Raw genomic sequence first — 24,134 nt, 5'->3', positions numbered from 1 at the left:
AAATTTATTTGAGCATAAGCTTTCATGAGCTACAGCTTATGCTCAAATAAATTTGTGCGTCTCTAAGGTGCCACAAGGACTCCTTTTCTTTTTGAGTATAATCTCAGTTCTTAGATCAGAGAGAGAGAAGCACTTTCCTACAAACCAAATCAGTCACTTTTCTCTTCCACTCTTCACCACTTTCATTTTTTGTTTCTCATTTCAACTCTCCTCCCTCTTTCCAGGAAACAAAAAACACAGTCGGGTGAGGCAGTGGAGGTCAGAAACCTCTGCTGAATGAAGTTTTGTGGGCACAAGAAAAACACTTCAGTGCTTTGGGCCAGATGCTGTTTTCACCAGCTGAGCATCTGGTCTGATCATGTATAAACTCTGTAGCCATTCCATAGAGAGAGGTTTTGCAATAGGGCTACACCTTGCGAAAGTACTATTTAAATGTTAATATACACATTGTTTTTAATGTTTTATAAGCTTTGTGCCAATGAAATGCAGTTATACTGGAACAATAAAGACATTAAAAATAAGCAATGGCTAATATTCCTTACATGCCAAAAAGCTGGCATCCAAATAACTTGTGTATTAGCTATGATGCTCGGAAGGGAGAAAATAGATATTTCCCCAATTCTTCACAGAGCAAATCCTGGCCAGCGATTAACTACGACAGTCTGGCAATTAACATATTGGAGAGGTTAAAGGAGTGAGTTTAGTTCCTCTCCTAGGATCTGTCTCACCAGTATAGTACTTTATTGCTTTATGCAGTTGTTCCCCTAGATAATACTAGAGTAGTACAGTGGTTAATCAGAGTAATTGTATTTAGGAAATATTTAATAGTTGTTTTCATGGCTTCCTGTCTATACCATATTTTTCATTTGCTTTGTTTGTTTTTGTCACTTTTCCTGAGTTTTTTTATATCCTTTCCTTTATTACTTTGACTTTGTCTTTTACTAACTAGCCAATGGATGACTAAACATGTGGGCCAGATTCCGTTCTCACTTCTACGTCAGCATACCTCCATTGACTTCAGTGGAGCTACTCCTATTTCCACTGATGCAAGTGAAATCCTGGAGAATCAGGGCCTAGAAGATCTGCTCTTACCTAATGTGATGACATGGGGAACTTCATATGCCTAATCAGAACAGTCTCAGCACTACGGGTATCGTGTGCGTAGTAAAAATGGAACTGCTTGGGAAACGAATGTGTCCAACAATTGAATGGTTGGCCAATCTTTCCCCAAAGCCACATCACTATCTTAGGTTTCAGAGTAACAGCCGTGTTAGTCTGTATTCGCAAAAAGAAAAGGAGTACTTGTGGCACCTTAGAGACTAACCAATTTATTTGAGCATGAGCTTGTGAGCTGTAGCTCACGAAAGCTCATGCTCAAATAAATTGGTTAGTCTCTAAGGTGCCACAAGTACTCCTTTTCTTATCACTATCTTACTTTCAAGTTAGTTAATGTAACACCTGTGTGTTTAATTAGAATTCTATAACAATGTACAATTTACTTTTCAAAAGAAATTGGCTGGGTTAATAAGTTAGGCATTAGGGACATAATGGTTTCGGGAAAATTAAAACCTTAGTTAATATGCAATACTTGCTGGACCCTGATGTAGATGGAGCTAAACAGATTTATACCAGCTGAGGAACTGGCCCTGTATGCCAATAAAACAAATATCTTTAACAAGAAAAGTGACTTATGCCAAAAAGATGTTAATCTCTGATGTTTCAATTCCGTAGCTGTCTAATTCCTGCAAGCTGGCATGTGCCAGAGCTCCTTTCTCTAATATCTTATCTCAAACAATAAATTGCCAAAAACACTAAAAGGGAAAGTTAATCCATAGTCCCAGTGGTAGATATGCTTGGGTCTCAGTCATGACTGACAGTGGTTCTGAATTTTTGGCAGAAAATGACTTCACAGACCAACCGGTGTAAACTGGTGTCACTTCATAGACATCAGTGAGGCTTTGTCAAAATATACCAGCTGAGGATCGAGCTCTCATGTCTGTGTGTGTGTGTGAGAGAGAGAGACAGAGTGAGAGAAACCTATTATAATCTGGAGTATGAGGCCAAACCAAGTTATGGTTCTCATTAATTTAAGGAAGTAATTTCTCTGCTTGGAAACAATCAAGTGCAGAAATAAATGGGAAAGGGTTAATCAGCATGGGAATTAAACTGCAAGGCCTGAGCTCCAGCATTTAAAGACGGAACCCTGTTGTGAGGGTAGGTTATGTTAAATGAAAATGAGTCCTCTTAATAATTTCAGTAATGTGATTAATACTTTGCTTGCATGGACCATTATCAGGTTCCCAGCATCTGGCGAAGGTCTCTCTGAGCCACAGCCATGGTGGAACAGAATGGAGAGGAGCTTTTCTAAAACAGTGGAGGAGCCGGCCAAATGCGGCCCATGTACTGGGAAGGCCATGCTTAGGAGAGGCTGTTACTAAACCGGTAGCATGTACCCAAAGCTGCTCTGTCAGTCGTGGCCACACTCCTGTGCCAGCCCAACACATTTCTTCAGGGAGCCAGAGTGGTGCTGTTAATTGCTGGTTGGCCTCCTCCCTATTTCTGCCAGAGCATTTGCAATTAAATTATGGCAGCCTTCTGTACCCACGTGCTAGATGGAAGAGGACCCCTGTTCTTTAATTTAAACCTTGGAGTCTTATCTCAAATACAGTTGCAAGCCACTTTTTCTTTTTAAAGGAATTAGCATTATTTTAAGGGTGCTCTACATGTTCGCACAACTCCTCCTATTCATAAGAGAGAGAAGGAAATCCTTCTATTGCAGTAAATTTATTCCCAACTGTTGTAAGATGGTTGGAGGGTGGGGAGGCCAGCCAGCCAGATAGATGGACAGACAGACAGAATCCACTTTGTGTGGGAGAAAAGTGGAATGGGTGACTTCAAACATCTAAACAGAATTTTCCCAGTGCCTTTCTCAAACTGGTGAGTCATATAGTGCCTTGTTTTAGAATGTGCTGAGAGATTAAGTTCACACTTTTGCTATTTTCCTGAAGAATAAAGTCATTTTTAAAACACTGCATTCATTATTTACTCTTTTCCACAGGAAACTTCAGTGAGGCTAAAATGCAGGAAGATGTTTGTTTGTTTCATGTTATGGGGGATAACTGACTGACATACACTACAAAGATGGCTACATAAGGATTTATTCATGCATAAGTGAGTGTTTTTTAAAGTAAAATTTTGAAGTAAAACGGCCTTTTCTGAGCCTCCAAGCGCTGTCCACTATTTGGCTCAAAAAAAGATTAAGATAGAAAGACATTTCCCCATATTAGTATAAGCCTGATATTATGAGGTTTTTCATTCCACTCTAAGCCCTGCAATGGTGGCCATTAAATCCATGTTCGTTTTTGCAGAACTAAATTATTATGGTCCTGAGAGCTGTCGAGTACCTGTAGCTCTTGTTAGAGTCTACGAGAACGGCCCACGCTCGCTATGCTTTGAGATCAGGGCTCCAAACCCTTAATAATGTCACTTTTGTGAGTTGATGCCAGGAAAGATTCAAATCTCTGCTAAGCACCTGAGAACTCCCTCCACTATTTTGATAGAGAGGCTGTATGTGAATCATCTTATAAGAAAAGGCCCTGTTCTCAGAATGTATAGAGGGCCTGATCTGGGGCCCCATGAAGTCAATAGGGGTCTTTCCACTGCCTTTGTTGGACTTTGGATGAGACCCGTAGAGCTCAATCCTGCTACGTGCTGAGCGTTCTGGCCCCAACACAGCAAACCACGTAAGCATGTGCTTAATTTTCAGCTCAAGCCCAGTGACATTCAACTCAATGCACTTAGCATATAGTTAAAGTTAAGCAGTTACTCAAGTGCTTTGCTGGAGAGGGAGGGGGCAGGGTGTTCAGCATTCCCTACAGAATCGAGGCCATTCATTAAAAAGTGGATATTGTGGTGATGAATGAGAGTTGAGTAGCTCTCCAGCCATTACTTGCAAGATGTTGGGCAGGAATAATGGGGCAGGGCTTCCTTGTATTATATTAGCACTCACGGTGATACACAAGTTTGTTGTGAGGCATAGTCACTGCCTCATGAGATCTTCACAAGCTACAAGATAACCCCTAACTCTTTTGTATTTAAATTTAGTTCTATTTTTTTCCAGAAAAGGTGATGAATAATGTCAGTTCTCAACCCTAATGTCATTTTAGTTGGGGAAATCTATAAGTTATTTATGTTAATACTCAAGTTCATTCATCAGAACTAGTGTCCGGGATTTAAAAATGGTTAAGCAATCAGAAAAAGGACTTTCTTTTAAATATTTAAGCTAACTGTTTAATGATCAAAGTCTTTTATGATTTTAAAGCAGCAAGATACAATGGGTTTACAATCTCTAACATTTGCAGTATAAGATGTAATGTCACAGACTAAAGTCCTCCCACTTTTTAAATGAGCTGAGGGTCATTGTCGTGACACAGATTAATTTATGACAAGTTAACTACCATTACTGTCTACGAAGGACTTATTCCAGATGACCAATGAAGGTATCTCCCTGACAGTACAAAGCTCAGGAATATTACTGTTTCCCCCCCCTTCTTTTCCACAGAGCTAATCATTGACATCACATAGAAAAATCACGTTAATTCCATAGGTGTCCTATTTATGGAGAAATATACAGCTAGAATGTAGAAAAAATCATTCTCTTCTCACATTTTAATTAAAAAAATCAAACCAGATTGTCTCTGATTTGCATAAGTTCTTGCATCTGCATAGGTCTTGTTATGAACTAGGGAATATACTTTGAATGTCATCTCTTTATATATGATTTTTAATTTATTCTTGTAATTTTCAGTGTTGCTATTTCATAGAAAGGACAATAGATCAGCCCTTTTGTTGGTAATTTAACATGTATAAATGCACATAGATAATGCTGAGCCTGTGTATTTCAGTGGAAAGGGGGTTTGCTTTGTATTTCGATGGGCATATATTTAACTCATATTAAGTGAAGGTTTTGCTTTTATTTACTTTTACCAATTGGTGACTTATAAAGTAATCATTGGCAATTTCCTAAAGCAGCAAGCAAGCAAGCAAACAAAACAATCGAAAGAGAACATTTCATCTATATAATGTTATAGTGCTTGATTCACCACTCTGTTACTTGAGTATTATGCCTATGGAAATACATTGAATTAAATGGGACTGATTCCTTGCTTCAAGTGAAGTGTGCACTTAAGTGCTTTGATGGACCAGAGCTTAAATGAGCTAAAATGGGTTGCTTGGTAGACATTTTTGGTCTGTGAGCAATCATGGTAAATGTAACACAAAAAAGTATTACATTATAGTGGGACCCGTTGTAGTAGTCCATGAAGAAAACAGGTGTAGACGTGTTACTTCACAACTGAACTGAAAAGAAGATGAGCTGTTTTAAAGCCAGATTATTTACAGGAGATTAAGCACGTTTTAGGAGTGGATTTCTCTCTGTGTGTGCACACTCTGTGTGATGCGCACTCACCACATTTATTCTTGGCTTCAGGTTCCAGGTAACCTTGTCTTCCTGCCTTGATCTATGCCTAGGCAGACCCAAATCTTCGGACCTGCGTATGTACATAACTTAACCAGCTGAGCCTTTAACCCATCATTTTGCTTGTGCGTTTACTCCTCTTGGGCAACCAGTTGTGGCAAACGTGCAAGTAAATTGTGCGTGTTCCTTTCTGAATGCACGATTTTGAAGATTTGGATCTTGTGCTCTTATCTGAAGGATCAGCAGTTAGCACGAATGCAGAGGGTGATCGTTAAAGTTGCAAGAAATGAAAGCAAGCAGAGTTTTATGTATTATTTCAAAGTAGATGTACTCATGTCAATTGCAACAGGAAATCTTTTGGATTCTAATGGTGGGTAACCTGATCCTGGTACTCTTGTCCCCCAGCCCCAGCCCTGAATATCAGTGTAAACATGTAAACTACAAAAGGGCTCTGCAGCAGCAACAGTGAAAGCTTCAAAACTGAAGCTACTATATTGCTCTAGACAGCTTGTCAGGTCTGATCAGGTCAACTGTAAATGTGACTTGTAGGAAAAAGACGTGTGGTTATTAGCCTCAATTTTCTAGTACTGTGTGTATGAACTACATACTCTCTTCCACTCTACTTTTCAACTGCATATTATAAACTCTCTAGATAGAACCCTGTGATAATTTCTTGTATTGCGTGGTAATGGTAATGGGGAAAGTTACTCTTGCTCAATTTCAGTTCAACTGCTGTAGATTAGCTTTAATTGAGGTTCATGCCATGAAATCGGACAAAAAAAAATCTTTTGTCTCTCAGATGTGGTAGGCGATAAGCACACCTCCTAGGCCAGTACTTTCCCTTTAATCAGAAAATATCTGGCCTTACCCATATATCTGTCCTGTGTTTTAAATGATTGAACGGGTATGAATGCTTAGTCTAATTTATATTTTCTGAGCAAGGGTGCAAGGAGTCTTCCCTTTTGAGCTACTTGATCAAGACTAGGCCCAATCACAATCTGGCACCCAGGAGAGTACAAGGATTGCATCCTCCTAGTGCATATGGGGGGTGCATATCTTATACCATCCTTGTCAACATGATACCTGCAGGTAGGGTACATGCTGGGCTATGGCCCCTTCCTTTCCTCCACGTAGAGAAACACAGAGGAGAGCACACATACAGCATTATCCTAAGGAGACGGCATGCGTACAACCCTTTATGCTCCTGGGAGCTGTGGAAGGAGGGGTGGGATGTCCTGAGGCAGCACCATTCTTCTTGCACCGTTCTCCCTGCAGCATCATGACTGCACTGCCTGAAAGGCTGTTTTGTGTGCAAGGTGTAGAATCTGGCCCTCATGGTCCCATTTGGGTATACTGTTGTGGTTAATAACAGATGGGAGAAGGATTGTTCTAGCTAATCTAATTATGAGCCATCATTTGTTCCTCTTAGACTCTGTAGAGGCAGATCTAAATGCTAATCTTAAATGGGCTTAAAACAGAAGGCTCTTGCTGGTGAAGGTCAAGCTGTAACAATTCCCTTGGAAGACCTTTCAGTGGCTAAATTGATCTTCTCACTGTGTTGATTATGCTGTTATCCCAGCTTCGGTACCTCTGGGTCTTGCTCTCCTTTTACTCTGACAGTTTGATATGGAAAGTCTTTGTTGATCTCTTTGACTCTGACCGCATCAGGCACCTACAAGTGGAGGGGCAGGAAGAACTTTTTATAATTAGCTGTCACAATTAGAATAAAGGGGAGCCTGGCGGGAGTAATTAACTATTGATGGGCTGCCTGTATTTTAACAAAGAGCTCTCACAAATATTTCCCTGACCCTGTGATAAATCTTATATTAGATTATAGGTTATAGCTGGTTGGGAATTGTCCATTGAAAAAAAATTTTAATGGAAAATGCAGCTTCTGCAAAATCAAAATATTCTTTGAGAAAATTTCAATTTTGTAGAAATTTTCCATTTTGGGTTGGGTTGACCCAAATTATAACACTTTAGTTTGTTAAAATGTTTTGTTTCATTCTGGGTCAATTCAATATTAATCTCTGTCTGCTTGAGTTGCTGAGGGAACCCATGATAGTTGTCGTTTGGCTGTCTTGTGCCCCCTTTTCTATGGAACAGAACCCTGATTCGAGTACATATCCCATGATGCACTATAGTCTCCCCTCTGGCTGAATTGACACAGTGCATCATAGGAGTCACATTACCACAGTACATCGTGGGAGATATAGTCCACCTGGGGAGCACGATCCGTAAAGCAGAATGGAGGCATGAGGGCACCCGGACTACACCTTCCATGAGGCACCACTGCATTTTGGGGGAACCCAGATTAACGCTGAACCAAGATAAAATTAAACATTTTGATTTAAGGAATGTTGGCACAAAATTATCTGAATTGGAATTTTTAGGAACTTTCTGTGAAAAATTTGGCTATTATAACTCTTCATCCTGATTTGGGACAAAAATGAATCTGGAAATACTGGAATTTTCCATGTGATGGCTCATTATGTACCTGGGGCCATGTGTGCTCAAAAGAGCAGAGATGAGGGAATCTAATCACTTATTCTGACATTTAAACCTAGATACTTGTTCATAACCAAGGAATGAGGGAGCAGCACTTGCAAACAAACCTATAATACTGTAAACTTCTTGAGAATACTTTTACTTTATTTCTGAAAACTCAATTGACTAAAATGGGTTTATGATGAAAACCGTTTTTCTATCCCTAAGTACTGCAGAGTAGTTGATACTTTCAATACTATTACTGGCTGACTTATCACAGTGTTTGCCTTGTTTAATTTGAAGTAGGGCATGGGCACTGGGTTATCCTCAGACGAAAGACTCGTTTATATTTTTAAAATACCTGCCATTTGGCCTACTCCAAACTGGAGGGGGGGAACAACAGAAAAGGTGTAAAAAGCCTCTCATACAAAGACCACACTTGCATAAATCCAGAATCAGTTCATTGAGCTCAGCAGAATTATGCATCACTTTCTGCTATTGTAACTGAGATCAGAATCTAGCCTGGGAAAGACTATTCAATTATCAAAGCTACACCCTTCCAGTGCAGGGTGCAGGTCATAGGAGATACTAATCAGATACTCTATTCAATCTGAACCAAAAGAACAAACAAACAAAACATGTAAATAACAATAACATCTGTTTGTTGTGATTTATCTGTTGTCCCTTGTTTTATATTTAGATTGTAAACCCTTTAAGGGCAGGGCAGTCTTTTTTTTCTTATGTATAAGTACAGTGCCTAGTACAATTGGACCCCCTCTCTGACAGGGGACTACAGGCACTTTTAAAATAAAATAATCTTCCAAAAAAAGGTCAGCATAAATGTCTCAGATATTTTTCATGAATGGCTCATAAGCATTAAATATGTCAGGTATAAAAATGACTTTGACATTGCCCTTTGCTCCCTCACTAATAAATATACCCTGGCTAATAAAGACTTCAGCATCAGAATACAACTATTACCTTGTAAATAGAAGCCAGTACTGTAATCACACATATTCAGATTGTGAATATGTGCTATTACAGTACTTTTTCATCATTCTTAATGGGAAGGAACATGCGTCAGGATTGGAAGAGTTAGTAAATTGTAACTTTGGGGGAGCTGCTGTAGTTACTAATATTACAAATTTAACTCATTTATTTTGTAAGCTGCTTTTGTTAATGAGTAGAGATGAGGTAACTTATTTCTGACTGAAATAACTTGCATTCAGTGCAGTTGCATTCCACTGAGACGTCTGAATGCGTTTATTAAGCTGACCCAGCTACCCACGTGGTGCTGTCATAAACATGACAGGACAAGCAGATTGCTCCTTCTATTTTCCATTGGTAGCCGAGTATAAATAAAATCACTTTCTTTTCACCAAGAAAACACGAGAACAATGATGATTGATGATGATGATGATAATAATTATAACAACATAATATTAACAGCTACGGTAAAAGCAAAATTTTCTTTCTAGTAAAGACTGTAAAATCTTTCAACAGAAAGTAAACATTAAGCACTTTCATTTGCTTCTTCATGGTGATAGGAGGTGAGTGAGAACTTCATTCCTATAGTTATTAGATTTTTAACAAGATTAGATTAACTTTACCAGGTTGACCAATACTTTGTGAAAATGGTGGTCACTGAGAATTTCCAGTTTGCCAGATTTCTCCCCCCACAATGTTATGTAGGGGGTACCAGGCATTTTGCCCATCCCAAGAAAACAAGGTGGACTTCATAGTGATAATGCTATTGGGGACTTTGGGAAACCTTTACCCAGATTTTCTCAGCTGTAGTCAAATACAATTGTAACTATTACTGGATGTAGAATGTAGTTGGAATCAGTGATATGTAAATACACTGTATTACACTGTTACAGGGTGAAATTATGACTCCCTGCCCACTCACCTGCATGATTGTCGAAGTGATAAAATTAAATGGAACAGCCACCATTCTGCTGTGTGAGGGGGCCAGAAAGCAGAGAACCCTAAAAAGGAATATTATGCAGCTTCCTTTGCACTGCAGAACCATGCACAGTAGCAACCCCATACACAGAGGTGTGTAACTGGGCATGTAGGTAGGCTGGTTGGAGCAAGACCTGTGAGTCTTTTAACTGAGCAGATCCACTAGCCACAGATTCCCTCAAGGCAGGAGGAAGGGGTGGCAATATCCCATCATGGCCACTGTTGTCAGATGCCACGGTGTGGTGCTCTGCTCTTGTTCGATGATGATAACAATCGGCTGCGTGCGTGTTCCCTCTGCGTGCTGCCCCAGCTCTGCGCAGATTGCTAACACAGCAGACCCCAAGAGAACCCCCAATGACCACAGACTCTAGTAAGGTACGAAGGCAAATCAGCCAGGTTTATTGTCGAAGAGAAACACCATCTCTAACTCCCTGATTCATATAACTTATATACGGTTTGTTGCTAGTCTCTATGTGCTCCCTGACAGTGGACTCAGCTCAGTCAGTGGTGGGACTTTCCACTGGCCCCTAAGCCGGACAAAGACACCACCCCAGGGATGCATTCTTATACACAGGAACAAACAAGTTACATAACACTCCTGACGTACTGAGGTGCAACCCCTCTATATAACAATGCACCACCCTTCTACACAGCTAGGTGCCACCTCTCACCTTGTACATGATGGTTCAAACAAAACAACTCTACCCATCATACTAGCCTTTTGCCCCTGTCCTTGTTATCTATGTGGACGGTATAAGAATGTTCTTGTACCATTTGTGTATGGCTCTGGTATCTAATACACTTCAGATATACCTTTGTGCAACAGCATATCTTTATGCAACATCAGCCCTTTCCTTGCCAGCTTCTGTGAGCAGGGCCTGCCTCTGGCTCACAGCTTAACTTTGCTTTATGTCAGCAAAGTCTTGACCATTACTTTAGCTCAGGCCTTAGGTCTCATACCAGGCCTCTGTCAGGGCCTCATCTTACTACAGCCACTATTACAACCTGGAAGCTTTAGCAGTAGCCATGGACAGTCTGTGTGGGTACTTTACATTCTGCCTCATGCCTAGGTTAGGACTCTGGGCCTCCCCCTCATGTTTTAGACCACAGAGACTTGAAGGCGGCAATGCCCGTTTCACCCAAGTTGTTAACATTTTAGCCTTGTAGAAATGCCAAGGTTAGCTCACATTTCTGGTTACTTAGAGCTGGTGCTACAGGGCAAGACTGAGTCCTCGTGCTCTGCCTTTAACAGCATGCTTATCACAGCTTTACTTTTCTGTAAAATACCCTAATTTTAAAAAATTGTTTCTGTGCAAAAGAGCAAGCTTTTGTATTAAAAATAGATTGTCCTCAAGAATCCACGTATGTGAGCTTTTTAAGGCTTGTGATGCAAAGGTTTCCCTAAGGATTCAACTTTCTGTGTGTTTTCAAAACAGAAGAATGTTGATTTTTATTGGAAAATGTTCTGTGAGGAAGTTGCTGATAAGAGAACTGAAATACCAGAAGCGATTCCCTTTGATAAATGAATGGGGATATTAAAGTATTAGCTTCATCATGCAGATAGTAGGGAAATGATTTTACGCTCCAAGTAAAGCTGGTGCATTTATTTATATTATTACACTAAAATAAATAATGATCCTGGACATGCCTCTAATTATTGTAATGTTTTCAGGGCCATTGTTTTCTCTTCTAAAATCTTAATTGCAGAGGGAAGAGATGGCTTGGGCAGCAAGGCTGTCATTAAAAGATAGGTGTGGTAACATGTAGAGCAGTGTTTCAGTGTAACCAATTAGAAATGTGACCTTGGGGAGCACCATTAGCGTTTTAACTAAATGCCAGTTCTGTTCAACTTGACCTCAAAATGGATACGTGTGGCATTTTGAGATGATGGTTACAAACGGACAACACTGATAACCCTTTCCCAGGCAGCCAGCGCTTTCATTTGTGTGGTATCGTGGCTATGTTTTTGCTTCTGTAAAAGTAAATTAAAGAGAGTGTGAGGTTTAAAGTAGAGTAACTTGGAGTCTTTAAATCATGATTTGAGGACTTCAGTAACCCAGCCAGAGGTTGTGTGTCAATTAGAGAATTGGGTGGGAGAGGTTCTGTGGCCTGCGATGTGTGGATTAGATGGTCTCGTCTGGCCTTAAAGTCTGAGTCTATGAGGCATTAATGTTGTTCTGAATGCCGCTTTGTGCTCGGTTTCACCAGCTCTGTTGGTTTCCTGGGCTGGGAGCTATAAAGGAATTTTCCTTCCTCTGAAAGAATTTCCCACTGGGCTAGCGGGAAATTTGGTCTCTTTTTAAACATTCTGTCTATCATAATCCAGATGGAAAAAAGAAAAGGAGTACTTGTGGCACCTTAGAGACTAACCAATTTATTTGAGCATGAGCTTTCGTGAGCTACAGCTCACTTCATCGGATGCATACCGTGGAAACTGCAGCAGACTTTATATATACACAGAGAATATGAAACAATACCTCCTCCCACCCCACTGTCCTGCTGGTAATAGCTTATCTAAAGTGATCATCAGGTTGGGCCATTTCCAGCACAAATCCAGGTTTTCTCACCCTCCACCCCCGCCCCCCCACAAATTCACTCTCCACAAGTACTCCTTTTCTTTTTGCGAATACAGACTAACACGGCTGTTACTCTGAAACCTGTCATAATCCAGATGGGCATTTCAGGTCTGTGATAAAGATACTTAGCAGACAAGCAGCTCATGAGCTGTGAAACCCTCCTTAAAACTCTGTTGACAAACCATTCACTTCATCTTTATTAATGGTGTTGGCAATTTAAGTTGCCTTCTGTTGTCCTGTTACAGATAACTTTAGCCTGCACGCTGCCTTTCTTCTGCAGCCTCAAGAACAATTACAGCCACAATTTTACTTGGCAGATGGATTACGAGCTTTACTACCCTTTAATGATAGGGAAGGCAGAAATGAATTTTCTGACTCTGAATAAAAGAGTGCGGTAGTTGGGAAATATAGGCCCGAAATACTAAAGTGCTGGATGAGGCGTTAAATAACACCTTTTAAATTATTCATTGCAAGAACACCCTTTGAGCTGCTTCAATCAAATTCAACGTAGGCCACTTGCTGGGGAGCAGTCAGTGGCAGCTCTGCCTTCAGGGTAGCTGTGGGCTGGGGCATTGCCCTGCTCAGAAAAGCAACAATAATTAAAAGACCTTGAAAAAGGTTTAAAAGTTAGAGTCTAAATTTTCAAAGTGATGCGTGATTTTGGGGGCCTCCGTCTTTGGGTGCCCTGACTGACACCTGAAAGGGGCCCAATTTTTCAGAACAATGCTTTGAAAATCAGTGTCAGTTGGGAACCCAAAATCATTAGTCACTTTTGAAAATGCCAGGCTAAATAAAGATACCAATAATATGGTTCGTAAAATGTCCAGTAACAGTTTCTAGGATTGTGGTGCAGTGGCTCTAATACACCAGGTTGTACACATCAGTTGGAGTCTCTATACAGTGCTGTTGCGGAGGGCAACACAGACGAAGCACTAGAAACTCTCTCTTCAGTTTAGGCAGGCACAGCTAGAGACCTGCATGGAACATTGAGAAGTGCCCAGGATTAATCTACATCTGTTGTGCTGCAAACAGCTGGTAGGAGCAGGGGGGTTGATCACAAAAGTCCTGAAGGGGGCATACACTTTCAGACCGAATATTTTATATCTGGGGTGGGCAATTTGTCCCTGGCACGATTTTTCTAACTGGCATATTTGATGGAGATGGCTGCTTAGTAACTGGAAGGAGAGGACAGTGAACTGTGCAGGGAGACCCCCTCGCCACACTCACAGTCTGGGGAAGCTGGGATGAGGGTGGTGCCTTCTGTCAGCTGTGCCATTTGGCCTTGGGGGAGAAACTAGCCAGAAACTCCAGCTGGTAGGATCAGAAGCAACCAACGCAGGGAACTTCGGACGTTCAGAGAACTGTCTACAGTTTTGACTGGTCTTTTTCTGTCCTGTGCTGCCCTCATAGTCTCTTCACCTCAGCTTCCCATAATATTTGCTCCTCTTACCCTCTTCTCCCCTGTCCTGCCCACCCCCTTTCCCTTCAGTGTTCTTTCTCCCTTCACTTTTCTTTCCGTTTAGCTTATCCCCTCTTAGCTAAACCCCTCACCAAATAAATATATATATCATGGAACTGATGTGCATTTGCTGCCATGACAGAGTTCACTCTCTGTGTTTTCTCTCTTTCTCCATCCTGTGTCTGTCTTGTCTATTTAGACTTTGTCTACACAGGAACTTCATTAGCAAAACCTTTGTCGTTCAGGGCTATGAAAAAAAAACCACACACACACACCCCGCCCCCCCGAATGACAAAAGTTTTACCAATGAAAAGCGCTCTCCTACCAACAAAGCTGCTGCTGCTCGTGGTGGGGTGGAAGATTTTTGTCGGCAGGAGAGCTTAGACAAAGCCTTCGAGCATAAGGCCTTTGAAACAGGGACTGTCTGCTAATCTGTTTGTACATTGCCCCATTCTTGGTTGGTCCTTAGGCACTAGGGTAGTAAACAGGATTAATAATAATGAAAATAACTTACACACAGAGGGTATGAAAGTGGGGGCCTTGGTCATGCTGTTCTTGCAACACAGGGCTCCATGCTGAGCACAGGAGATCTGTTCCCTTGAGCTTGTAGCCAGTGATGTGAGAATATGGTGCAAAGAGGAAGAGAAATTAAAGTTGAGAGAACAAAGAAGACCCACAGAGTTTCATTTTAAGGATACATGCTGCTAAAGTTTGTATGACAATGAAATGCGTTAAGAATTCTATTGTAAAACGTGTGTCATTTGGAAGTGTTGTGTAGAGTTTTAGATACGTGAAGTGTTGTGTAGAGTTTTAGATACGTGACTCTCTAAACCCCATGCAGCACCGCAGCACTTTGATACTGTGTTCCTTTATTTCAGATAATTATAGGAAGAAAATTAATTATGAATTGAATAATAGATTATTTGAAATTAGTGTGTTGGATTCTTAAGTGCACCAGAATTTTACATTTTTCATGTTACACTTTAAAGAATTCCCAGGTAACATGCCCCCATTGGGTTCACTCCTGGTGTTTGGGTTACTGTGCCCAGTTAGACTCATCTTTGCTGACAATGAAGTTTAAAGTCCTAAGCCTAGTTTCAGTTCCCTTTATGCATCTGTTCCAAGCAGCTGTGACAAACATGGGTATGGGGAGAAGGGGAAATCTCAGAATCCAGATCTCGGCGTATTCGTGCCACCCTCCTGGTACCCAATGCTAATTTAGAGTTAAGATCTCTATCAAAAGACATTGAGAGAGAGAGATGAATCATGACAATAGGATACTGGGATATAGTGCCACCCATTTAATACATCAGTTCCAGAGGCAGCATTTCAGGGCCCGTTAGTCTCTAATCTGTATGAGCCTGGGAAGATCTGTGTTTTGGTTTTAAATATAATTGGTTTTCCACATTTTATCTCTAGCATGTATTGGCTTTAGCATGGCTGTCATATAAATCCTAGGCTATCAGTAATTGTCCCTTTAGATTGGTCCATGGGGTTTTATTTTTACATTAAACTCCATGCTGCAAGTCTAGAAATTATTGACTGAAAATACTTTTAAGTCAATTTCCTCTAAAGTCTATGTGAACTGATTTGATATCTATTTCAGGTTTATCAACAAGTGTAAATCAGCATAGCTGCATTGATTTAACAAGAACTATGTCATTTTTACACCAGCTAAGATCTGGCTCTTCATATCAACCTCATTGTTATGTATTTTCAAATCGGGACCAATTTCTACAGTCCTTGCTCAGGCAAAACTCTTATTGGTCTTCATTTGGAGTTTTGCCTGAACAAGAACTATGGGATTTGGCCCATATGGAATATGGGAATATTCACTCTCTTTTAATTTATTGTAGATACTAAATAATAATATTTTCAATTATAGGGTTAGAATCCAACGTCTTTGAGATTGAGTTGCATCCATAAAAGGAGAGATTAATAAGACTGGGACTTTTCAGCTTGGAGAAGAGATGATTAAAGGGGGATGTGACAGAGGTCGAGAAAATAAATAAGGAAATGTTATTTACCCCTTCTCATAATACAAGAACTAGGGGTCACCAAATTAATAGGCAGTAGATTTAAAACAAGCAAAAGGAAGTATTTCTTCAGACAACACAAAGTCAACCTGTGGAACTCTCTGCCAGAGGATGTTGTGAAGGCCAAGACTAACAGGGTTCAAAAATGAACTAGATACATTCATGGAGGATAGGTCCATCAATGGGTATTAGCCAGGATGGGCACGGATGGTGTCCCTAACCTCTGTTTGCCAGAAGTTGGGAATGGACCATAGGGGATGGATCACTTGATGATTACCTGTTCTGTTCATTCCCTCTGAAGCACCTGGCATTGGTCGCTGTCAGAAGACAGGATACTGGGCTAGATAGACGTTTGGTCTGACCCAGTATGGACATTCTTATGTTCTACTAATTCTAATGGAACTACTCATGGAGTAAGATTCTATTTAATATGCGTAAGAATATTAGAATCTGGTCCATAGTATCCTTAATTTTGTTCCATGTTCTAAAATTGAAAAAAACCCACAGTGCTGTGTACTTTGATATATGTCTTCCTTCTGACCAGATTGTTTCTATGTTTGCACGTACTGTGAACATGTTAGAACTGTTGTTAAGTGATGCTCATGTAAATAGGACTGGTTCATCAGTCTACACTATAATAGACTCATAGACATTAAGGTCAGAAGGGACCATTATGATCATCTAGTCTGACCTCCTGCACAATGCAGACCACAGAATCTAACCCACCCACTCCTGCAATAAACCTCTCACCTATGTCTGAGCAATTGACGTCCTCAAATTGTGGTTTAAAGACTTCAAGGTGCAGAGAATCCTCCAGCAACTGACCCGTGCCCCACACTGCAGAGGAAGGCAAAAAAACCCCAGGGCCTCTTCCAATCTGTCCTGGAGGAAAATTCCTTACTGACCCCAAATATGGCGATAATCTTATTGGAATAGCCATTTGCCTTATTTTTATCCTAAAGCCTCCCCTACTCTCGTGGCCCAATCCTGCAAATGTTGAAGCACATGAATAGTTTTACTCCCACAAATAGTTACACGGAAGTCAATGGGACTACTCGATTGACTAAAGTTATTCATAGGCAAAAGTGTTTCCAGGATTGGGCCCTTCCAGTGTAATCCTCAAAACAGCCTAATTTACTTGCTAATTTTGAGCTAGGTAAGTCCCCATGGTACTGGAAAGTTTCTCAGGGTAACTCCAGAAGCTGACACTGATGTCATTCCCATGAGGTGAGGGGTTTCTGGACACATTCCTGCGGGTGGAGGAGTATTGGGGAAGGCAGGGGTGAAGTCGCAACCCTCCAGCAATACAGGGGAATTCAGCAGTTCTTGTGGTATCTGCCATCACAGGTGCTGACTTTTGTCTTTGCTGGTGGGTGCGTCTCTCCACCCGCTCCCACTGATGCTAGGGGCTTTGGGGGGAAGATGCCAAGTGGGGCTAGGGCATGGGCGGGGCCTCAGGGAAGAAGCAGAGCGTGGGCAGAGCCTCGTGGAGAAGAGGTTGAGCGGGGTTGGGGCCTTGGGGCAGAGCGCAGGTGGACTGGGGGCACGGCCCGGGCTCCAGGGTCCACAAAGAAGTAATCCAGAGCTGCAGGGGCTGAGTACCCCCTATATTTTTTTCGATGGGTGCTTGAGCCCCGAAGCACCCACAGAGTCAGTGCCTATGCGTGCCATGGTCATATGTTTGGAGAGTCAATGCCGCCTTTAACTTGGCATCATGACTCTTTAATAAGATGTGCTGCCATTGGGTCCTGGACTGCTCTGTACTTACGACCAAACCTGGATAGAGGGCACAGAATTTGTAGACATGAATTACAAGGACAACATTAATTCCCATGGGCATTTTCTAAGGTCACTCCATGGGGCTGCCTGGAGATGATGCCACCTAGAGCTCCACCACCCTAGCCAAAATATCCCCACAGGCTGAACAGTATTCATAAAGGGACAGCTGGATGCTAACATGGAAGGGTGATGCTGCACTGGCTCCTCTTCCCCAGTCTCTGACAGTCTGGGATCCACTGTTTTGGTATTTCCATAGTTTTTGTTCTCCTGTTGTCAAGCAGCAGAGGGGATGATATGGCCCTTTGCCTTCACTAACCAACTACTCGAAAAAATAATACTGATATAGACATATTTTTCAAGGTGAATCGTAAAGGAACCCATGACCGCCTGTTGCTTTTCTCTCCTGTTTTAAACATTAGAATGAAGAAGGAATCTCGCAGGAAGGAATGATGGATAATACAGATATGCCAGTGGACCCAGATAATGAGGCTTATGAAATGCCTCCTGAGGTAACTCTTCCTTTGCTGTGCTCTCTGAATGTATGTGGCTAATGGACATCTGAGCATTTAGCACAGGGACTTTATGCCAAAGTGATCCAGGTGCAGAAATGTGATGATCATGATGATGATGACACTTACATGAATGCACAGAGGGTTGCTTCCCCTCTATGGGTGCCCAGTGGTTGAGAGGTTGCAAAGATGAGGCAGATCCATGACTCTAACCCCCTTCACCCCAGGCTGTGGAGCTGGCCAGCCATTCAGGGGTATATGAAGCTGCAGTATAGTAGCAGACATGCAGCCTCTGTGACTAGGATCTCAAGAAGTCTGAATGCATCCCTAAGGCAGCACACCCACCTGGGGCTTCACACCACCCATTGATTTGAGCCCAAATGGCACAATCAAGCCCCAGGAGAGGAGATTTGCATCAGATTCACGCTTGGCTGTAGGACTCTGTGCATAAGTGCTCTGTTATGTAATTAATAAGTAATAGTGAATCAGTACTCTTTCTCAAAAAGAAAAGGAGTACTCGTGGCACCTTAGAGACTAACAAATTTATCTGAGCATAAGCTTTTGTGAGCTACAGCTCACTTCATCGGATGCATCATGAAAGCTTATGCTCAAATAAATTTGTTAGTCTCTAAGGTGCCACAAGTCCTCCTTTTCTTTTTGTGGATACAGACTAACACAGCTGCTACTCTGAAACCAGTACCCTTTCTGTGTCATAAAGCCTGTCATTAGAATGAATGCCAACCCATTGTTTTGTGTAGCCAGCTGTCTTCAGCAGGAAACTGTCATGCCTGGAAAATAATAAATAAATCTTTAGGGCCAAATGTTGTCCTTGGAAACATGCAAACAGCGCCTAATGAAATTAACCGGAATTGCTCATTCATTGGAAGGTAAAGGGTGGCTTTTAGTATTGTGGCAGCGGGGTACCTGAAAGAAAGAGGGAAGCCCACGCAGTCTAACCAAACCCTTTTAATGCAGCCAGAACCCCTTCCTTCCCCCACAATAGTACCTCCCTAACCCAGTGCATATGTAGCACCACCTCTTGCATTTCTGATTTCCCTCACCCAGCTTCTCTCAAAACACAAAAAGAAAAAGAGGACTTGTGGCACCGTAGAGACTAGCCAATTTATTTGAGCATAAGCTTTCGTGAGCTACAGCTCACTGCATCACGAAAGCTTATGCTCAAATAAATTGGCTAGTCTCTAAGGTGCCACAAGTCCTCCTTTTCTTTTTGCGAATACAGACTAACATGACTGTTACTCTGAAACCTCTCAAAACACAGTGTTACATTATTAAATATTTTTCTTGCAGTAATGATATTTGAGAGAACAATTATACTTACACATGCATGTGCGTGCACGTACACACACACACACGCATTCTAGAATAATCCACAATAAATTCCCTTTTTCTTGTATTTGATAAGAGATGGGAGGAAATTATACCTTTGTCAATGTACGAGTTCAAGAAAAAAAAACCACATGTATGTTCAGTGTCTTCTTTCAACAGTTTCCTAGTTTTGTGAATAACATTTTATAATATGCAGCAAATCACTGTTGCTCACTTTTGCTCAAGAAAGTGCAATCAAGAAAGTAAAATCTTTGTTCTCATCGTTTCCTTCCACTAATGCTGAATTACTTTGGTTCTACTATATACAATATTACTGCCATGCATGGGGTACCACCATGAGTAATCAGACTGGTTGTTTCACAGAATTTCCATGCATGGGCTTGATCATGAAAGGCCTGGAGCATCTAGGGTCTGATCCAGCAAAGTACTTAGACATATAAATTAACTTTAAGCACTTGAGTAATTGGAATCAATGGGGCTACTCGTATGCTTATAATTAAGCATATGCTTAAGTGATTTATTGAGTCACTGTGAGTATCTGCAACTCCCACTGCATTGCAGAGTGCAATAGGAATTTCAGGTGCCCAGGACCTCGAAAGGTCATAGAATATCAGGGTTGGAAGGGACCTCAAAGCAGGACCAATCCCCAACTAAATCATCCCAGCCAGGGCTTTGTCAAGCCTAACCTTAAAAACTTCTAAGGAAGGAGATTCCACCACCTCCCTAGGTAACGAATTCCAGTGTTTCACCACCCTCCTAGTGAAAAAGTTTTTCCTAATATCCAACCTAAACCTCCCCCACTGCAACTTGAGACCATTACTCCTCGTTCTGTCATCTGCTACCACTGAGAACAGTCTAGATCGATCCTCTTTGGAACCCCCTTTCAGGTAGTTGAAAGCAGCTATCAAATCCCCCCTCATTCTTTTCTTCCGCAGACTAAACAATCCCAGTTCCCTCAGCCTCTCCTCATAAGTCATGTGTTCCAGTCCCCTCATCATTTTTGTTGCCCTCCGCTGGACTCTTTCCAATTTTTCCACATCCTTCTTGTGGTGTGGGGCCCAAAACTGGACACAGTACTCCAGATGAGGACTCACCAATGTCAAATAGAGGGGAACGATCACGTCCCTCGATCTGCTGGCAATGCCCCTACTTACACATCCCAAAATGCCATTGGCCTTCTTGGCAACAAGGGCAAACTGTTGACTCATATCCAGCTTCTCATCCACTGTCACCCCTAGGTCTTTTTCTGAAGAACTGCTGCCGAGCCATTCGGTCCCTAGTCTGTAGCGGTGCATTGGGTTCTTCCGTCCTAAGTGCAGGACTCTGCACTTGTCCTTGTTGAACCTCATCAGATTTCTTTTGTCCCAATCCTCTAATTTGTCGAGGGCCCACTGTATCCTATCCCTACCCTCCAGCATATCTACCTCTCCTCCCAGTTTAATGTCATCTGCAAACTTGCTGAGGGTGCAATCCACACCATTCTCCAGATCATTTATGAAGATATTGAACAAAACCGGCCCGAGGACTGACCCTTGGCGCACTCCACTTGATACCGGCTGTCAACTAGACATGGAGCCATTGATCACTACCCATTGATCCTGACAATCTAGCCAGCTTTCTATCCACCTTATAGTCCATTCATCCAGCCCATACTTCTTTAACTTGCTGGCAAGAATACTGTGGGAGACTGTGTCAAAAGCTTTGCTAAAGTCAAGGAACAACACGTCCACTGCTTTCCCCTCATCCACAGAGCCAGTTATCTCATCATAGAAGGCAATTAGATTAGTCAGGCATGACTTGCCCTTGGTGAATCCATGCTGACTGTTCCTGATCACTTTCCTCTCCTCTAAGTGCTTCAGAATTGATTCTGGCAGGCCTGTAGTTCCCAGGATCCTCCTCCTTCCTTTTTTTAAAGATGGGCACTACGTTAGCCTTTTTCCAGTCGTCCGGGACTTCCCCCGATCGCCATGAGTTTTCAAAGATAATGGCCAATGGCTCTGCAATCACATCCGCCAACTCCTTTAGCACTCTCGGATGCAGCACATCCAGCCCCATAGATTTGTGCTCGTCCAGCTTTTCTAAATAGTCCCGAACCACTTCTTTCTCCACAGAGGGCTGGTCACCTCGTCCCCATGCTGTGCTGCCCAGTGCAGTAGTCTGGGAGCTGACCTTGTTCGTGAAGCCAGAGGCAAAAAAAGCATTGAGTACATTAGCTTTTTCCACATCCTCTGTCACTAGGTTGCCTCCCTAATTCAGTAAGAGGCTCACACTTTCCTTGACTTTCTTCTTGTTGCTAACACTTCTTGTTACTCTTAACATCTCTTGCTAGCTGCAACTCCAGATGTGATTTGGCCTTCCTGATTTCACTCCTGCATGCCCAAGCAATATTTTTATACTCATCCCTGGTCATTTGTCCAATCTTCCACTTCTTGTAAGCTTTTTTTTTGTGTTTAAGATCAGCAAGGATTTCACTGTTAAGCCAAGCTGGTCGCCTGCCATATTTACTATTTTTTCTACACATCAGGATGGTTTGTCCCTGTAACCTCAAAAAGGATTCTTTAAAATACAGCCAACTCTCTTGGACTCCTTTCTCCCTCATAGTAACAGCCGTGTTAGTCTATATTCGCAAAAAGAAAAGGAGTACTTCTGTGCCACAAGTACTCCTTTTCTTTTCCCCCCTCATGTTATTCTCCCAGGGGATCCTGCCCATCAGTTCCCTGAGGGAGTCAAAGTCTGCTTTTCTGAAGTCCAGGGTCTGTATTCTGCTGCTCTCCTTTCTTCTCTGTGTCAGGATCCTGAACATCCTGTGTCATGCCCAATTACTGTAACTGGATATATCTTGGTAAAGGAATAATAATTTTAAGTCCACAAATGTAGTAATTGCCACTAAGAGCCTGATCCAATTCCCACTGAAGTCAGTGGAAAGTCTCCCATTTAGCTCAGTACAAATTGGATCAGGTCCCAAATGAATACAAAAGATATGGCTGAAAACAGTTAATTCACTATTGATTGTGAAAATATTTTAAGCGTACAGTCTGTTTAGCTGCCATGACATTTCAGGCGTATAGCTTTTCACAGTAAACTTTTTTAAAGCAGTTTTCTGTCCTAGGTACTGATCCTTCCAATACAAACTCATGTACGTAATTTGTAAGCATATGAATTATTCCATTGATTTCAGTGAGACTACTCCATTAATTTAAAGTAAAGTGCATACCTAAATGCTTTCCTAGATCAAGGATTAAGATTGATGATATGTTGCCACTGAAATGAGCTTCAATGAAGCTTTTCCTTCAATAAATTACAGGAATACATAAGGATGGCTTATGCGCATGTTATACACAGAAATGTGATTTTTCTCTTTGCCCATTAGTTCTCTTGGGAATTCTCTAGATATCAAAAGCCGTAAGTAATCTTAGCCATTGATATGGAAGGTGAATGGCAAATTAATCTCACGGGAAGTCTAATTAATCTGTAAATACCTTTCTCTTGTAAATTAAGTATTTGGAAAACATGTTAAAGTAATGCCAACCAAATAAAGATAAATAGCCAGATTGTGTTCTAAATAAAATCAGTGGCCTTTTCTCTATGGACTCCAATGGGAATAGAATTGGGCCTAAAATGAGATTTTTCCCTTAATGTTTCCAATTTTGATTTTTGCTCTCCTCAATAGGAAGAGTATCAAGATTATGAACCTGAAGCATGAAAATGTCTTCCCTCTTTCTATCTTCTGAAATCTACTAACAAAGATGTCCTGTCCTGTACAAGTGCTGAGTTCCAATGTGCCCAGTTGTAAATTTTTTTTTATTATTATTTTTATTACAGTTTTTAACAGTGTATTCTGAAGTCTTCTATCAGCAATGATTTGAGTGTCTGGGTCTGCACCCAGCTTTCATTTCAGTGATTCCCTCCCACTGAAATGAAACAACGGGGTGGCAGGGGCATTGTCGTGCTGTGGATATTGTGGCTTCAAGTTTTAAAAGTATAAAAAAACATTAAAAAACCACCTAAGTGTCTATTACTTATTTCTAAAGCTGTACATGTTTTCTTGCTAGATTGTCAGTAACTTGGTATTGTTTCTGATACAAGGATTTTTTTTGTTTCATATTATTGCTCTGTCTCGGGGTTAACTTATTGTGAGAATTGTTTATACATATTATATATATATAAAGTAATTGAGCATGAACTATGCACCTATAAATATTAACAACATTTTTATTGTTTTGTGATGTGTTTTATTAATGTATGTCTGTAAATAACGGTGTTCAACTGCAGCAAATAAAATGTAATTCACTAAAAAATGAACTTTCATATTGGTGGTGATTTACAGCACACTCTTTCCTTTCTAAGAGTATATGTTAAATAATTCAGGATAAGTATCTCATTGTGAAGGAGTTGCGGCGAAAAAAAAATTACACTCGGAGCAGTATAAAAGATGGGAGGATGAATTATACACCAGCTGAAGATATGGCCCTCTATGTTTGTGGGTGTGGTTTATTCAAT

At 41.3% G+C, this 24,134-nt stretch overlaps 1 protein-coding gene across 1 annotated transcript in view; it reads left to right on the top strand.

The window, feature by feature from the left end:
- SNCA (synuclein alpha) overlaps window positions 1–23,932 on the top strand; it is a 102,340-nt gene extending 78,408 nt beyond the window's left edge. The window contains exons 5-6 of the mRNA XM_048847457.2: window positions 18,198–18,287; window positions 23,305–23,932. Coding sequence (XP_048703414.1) covers window positions 18,198–18,287; window positions 23,305–23,337 — 123 coding nt within the window. The 3' untranslated portion in view covers window positions 23,338–23,932. The remainder of the gene's footprint in view (window positions 1–18,197; window positions 18,288–23,304) is intronic.
- Window positions 23,933–24,134: the final 202 nt, after the last annotated feature.

The sequence above is a fragment of the Caretta caretta genome, chromosome 4 (assembly GCF_965140235.1).
Source record: "Caretta caretta isolate rCarCar2 chromosome 4, rCarCar1.hap1, whole genome shotgun sequence".
Taxonomy (NCBI): Eukaryota; Metazoa; Chordata; order Testudines; family Cheloniidae; genus Caretta; species Caretta caretta.
Note: the sequence above shows the minus strand (reverse complement) of the source record. Positions and strands in the feature narration are given on the sequence as shown.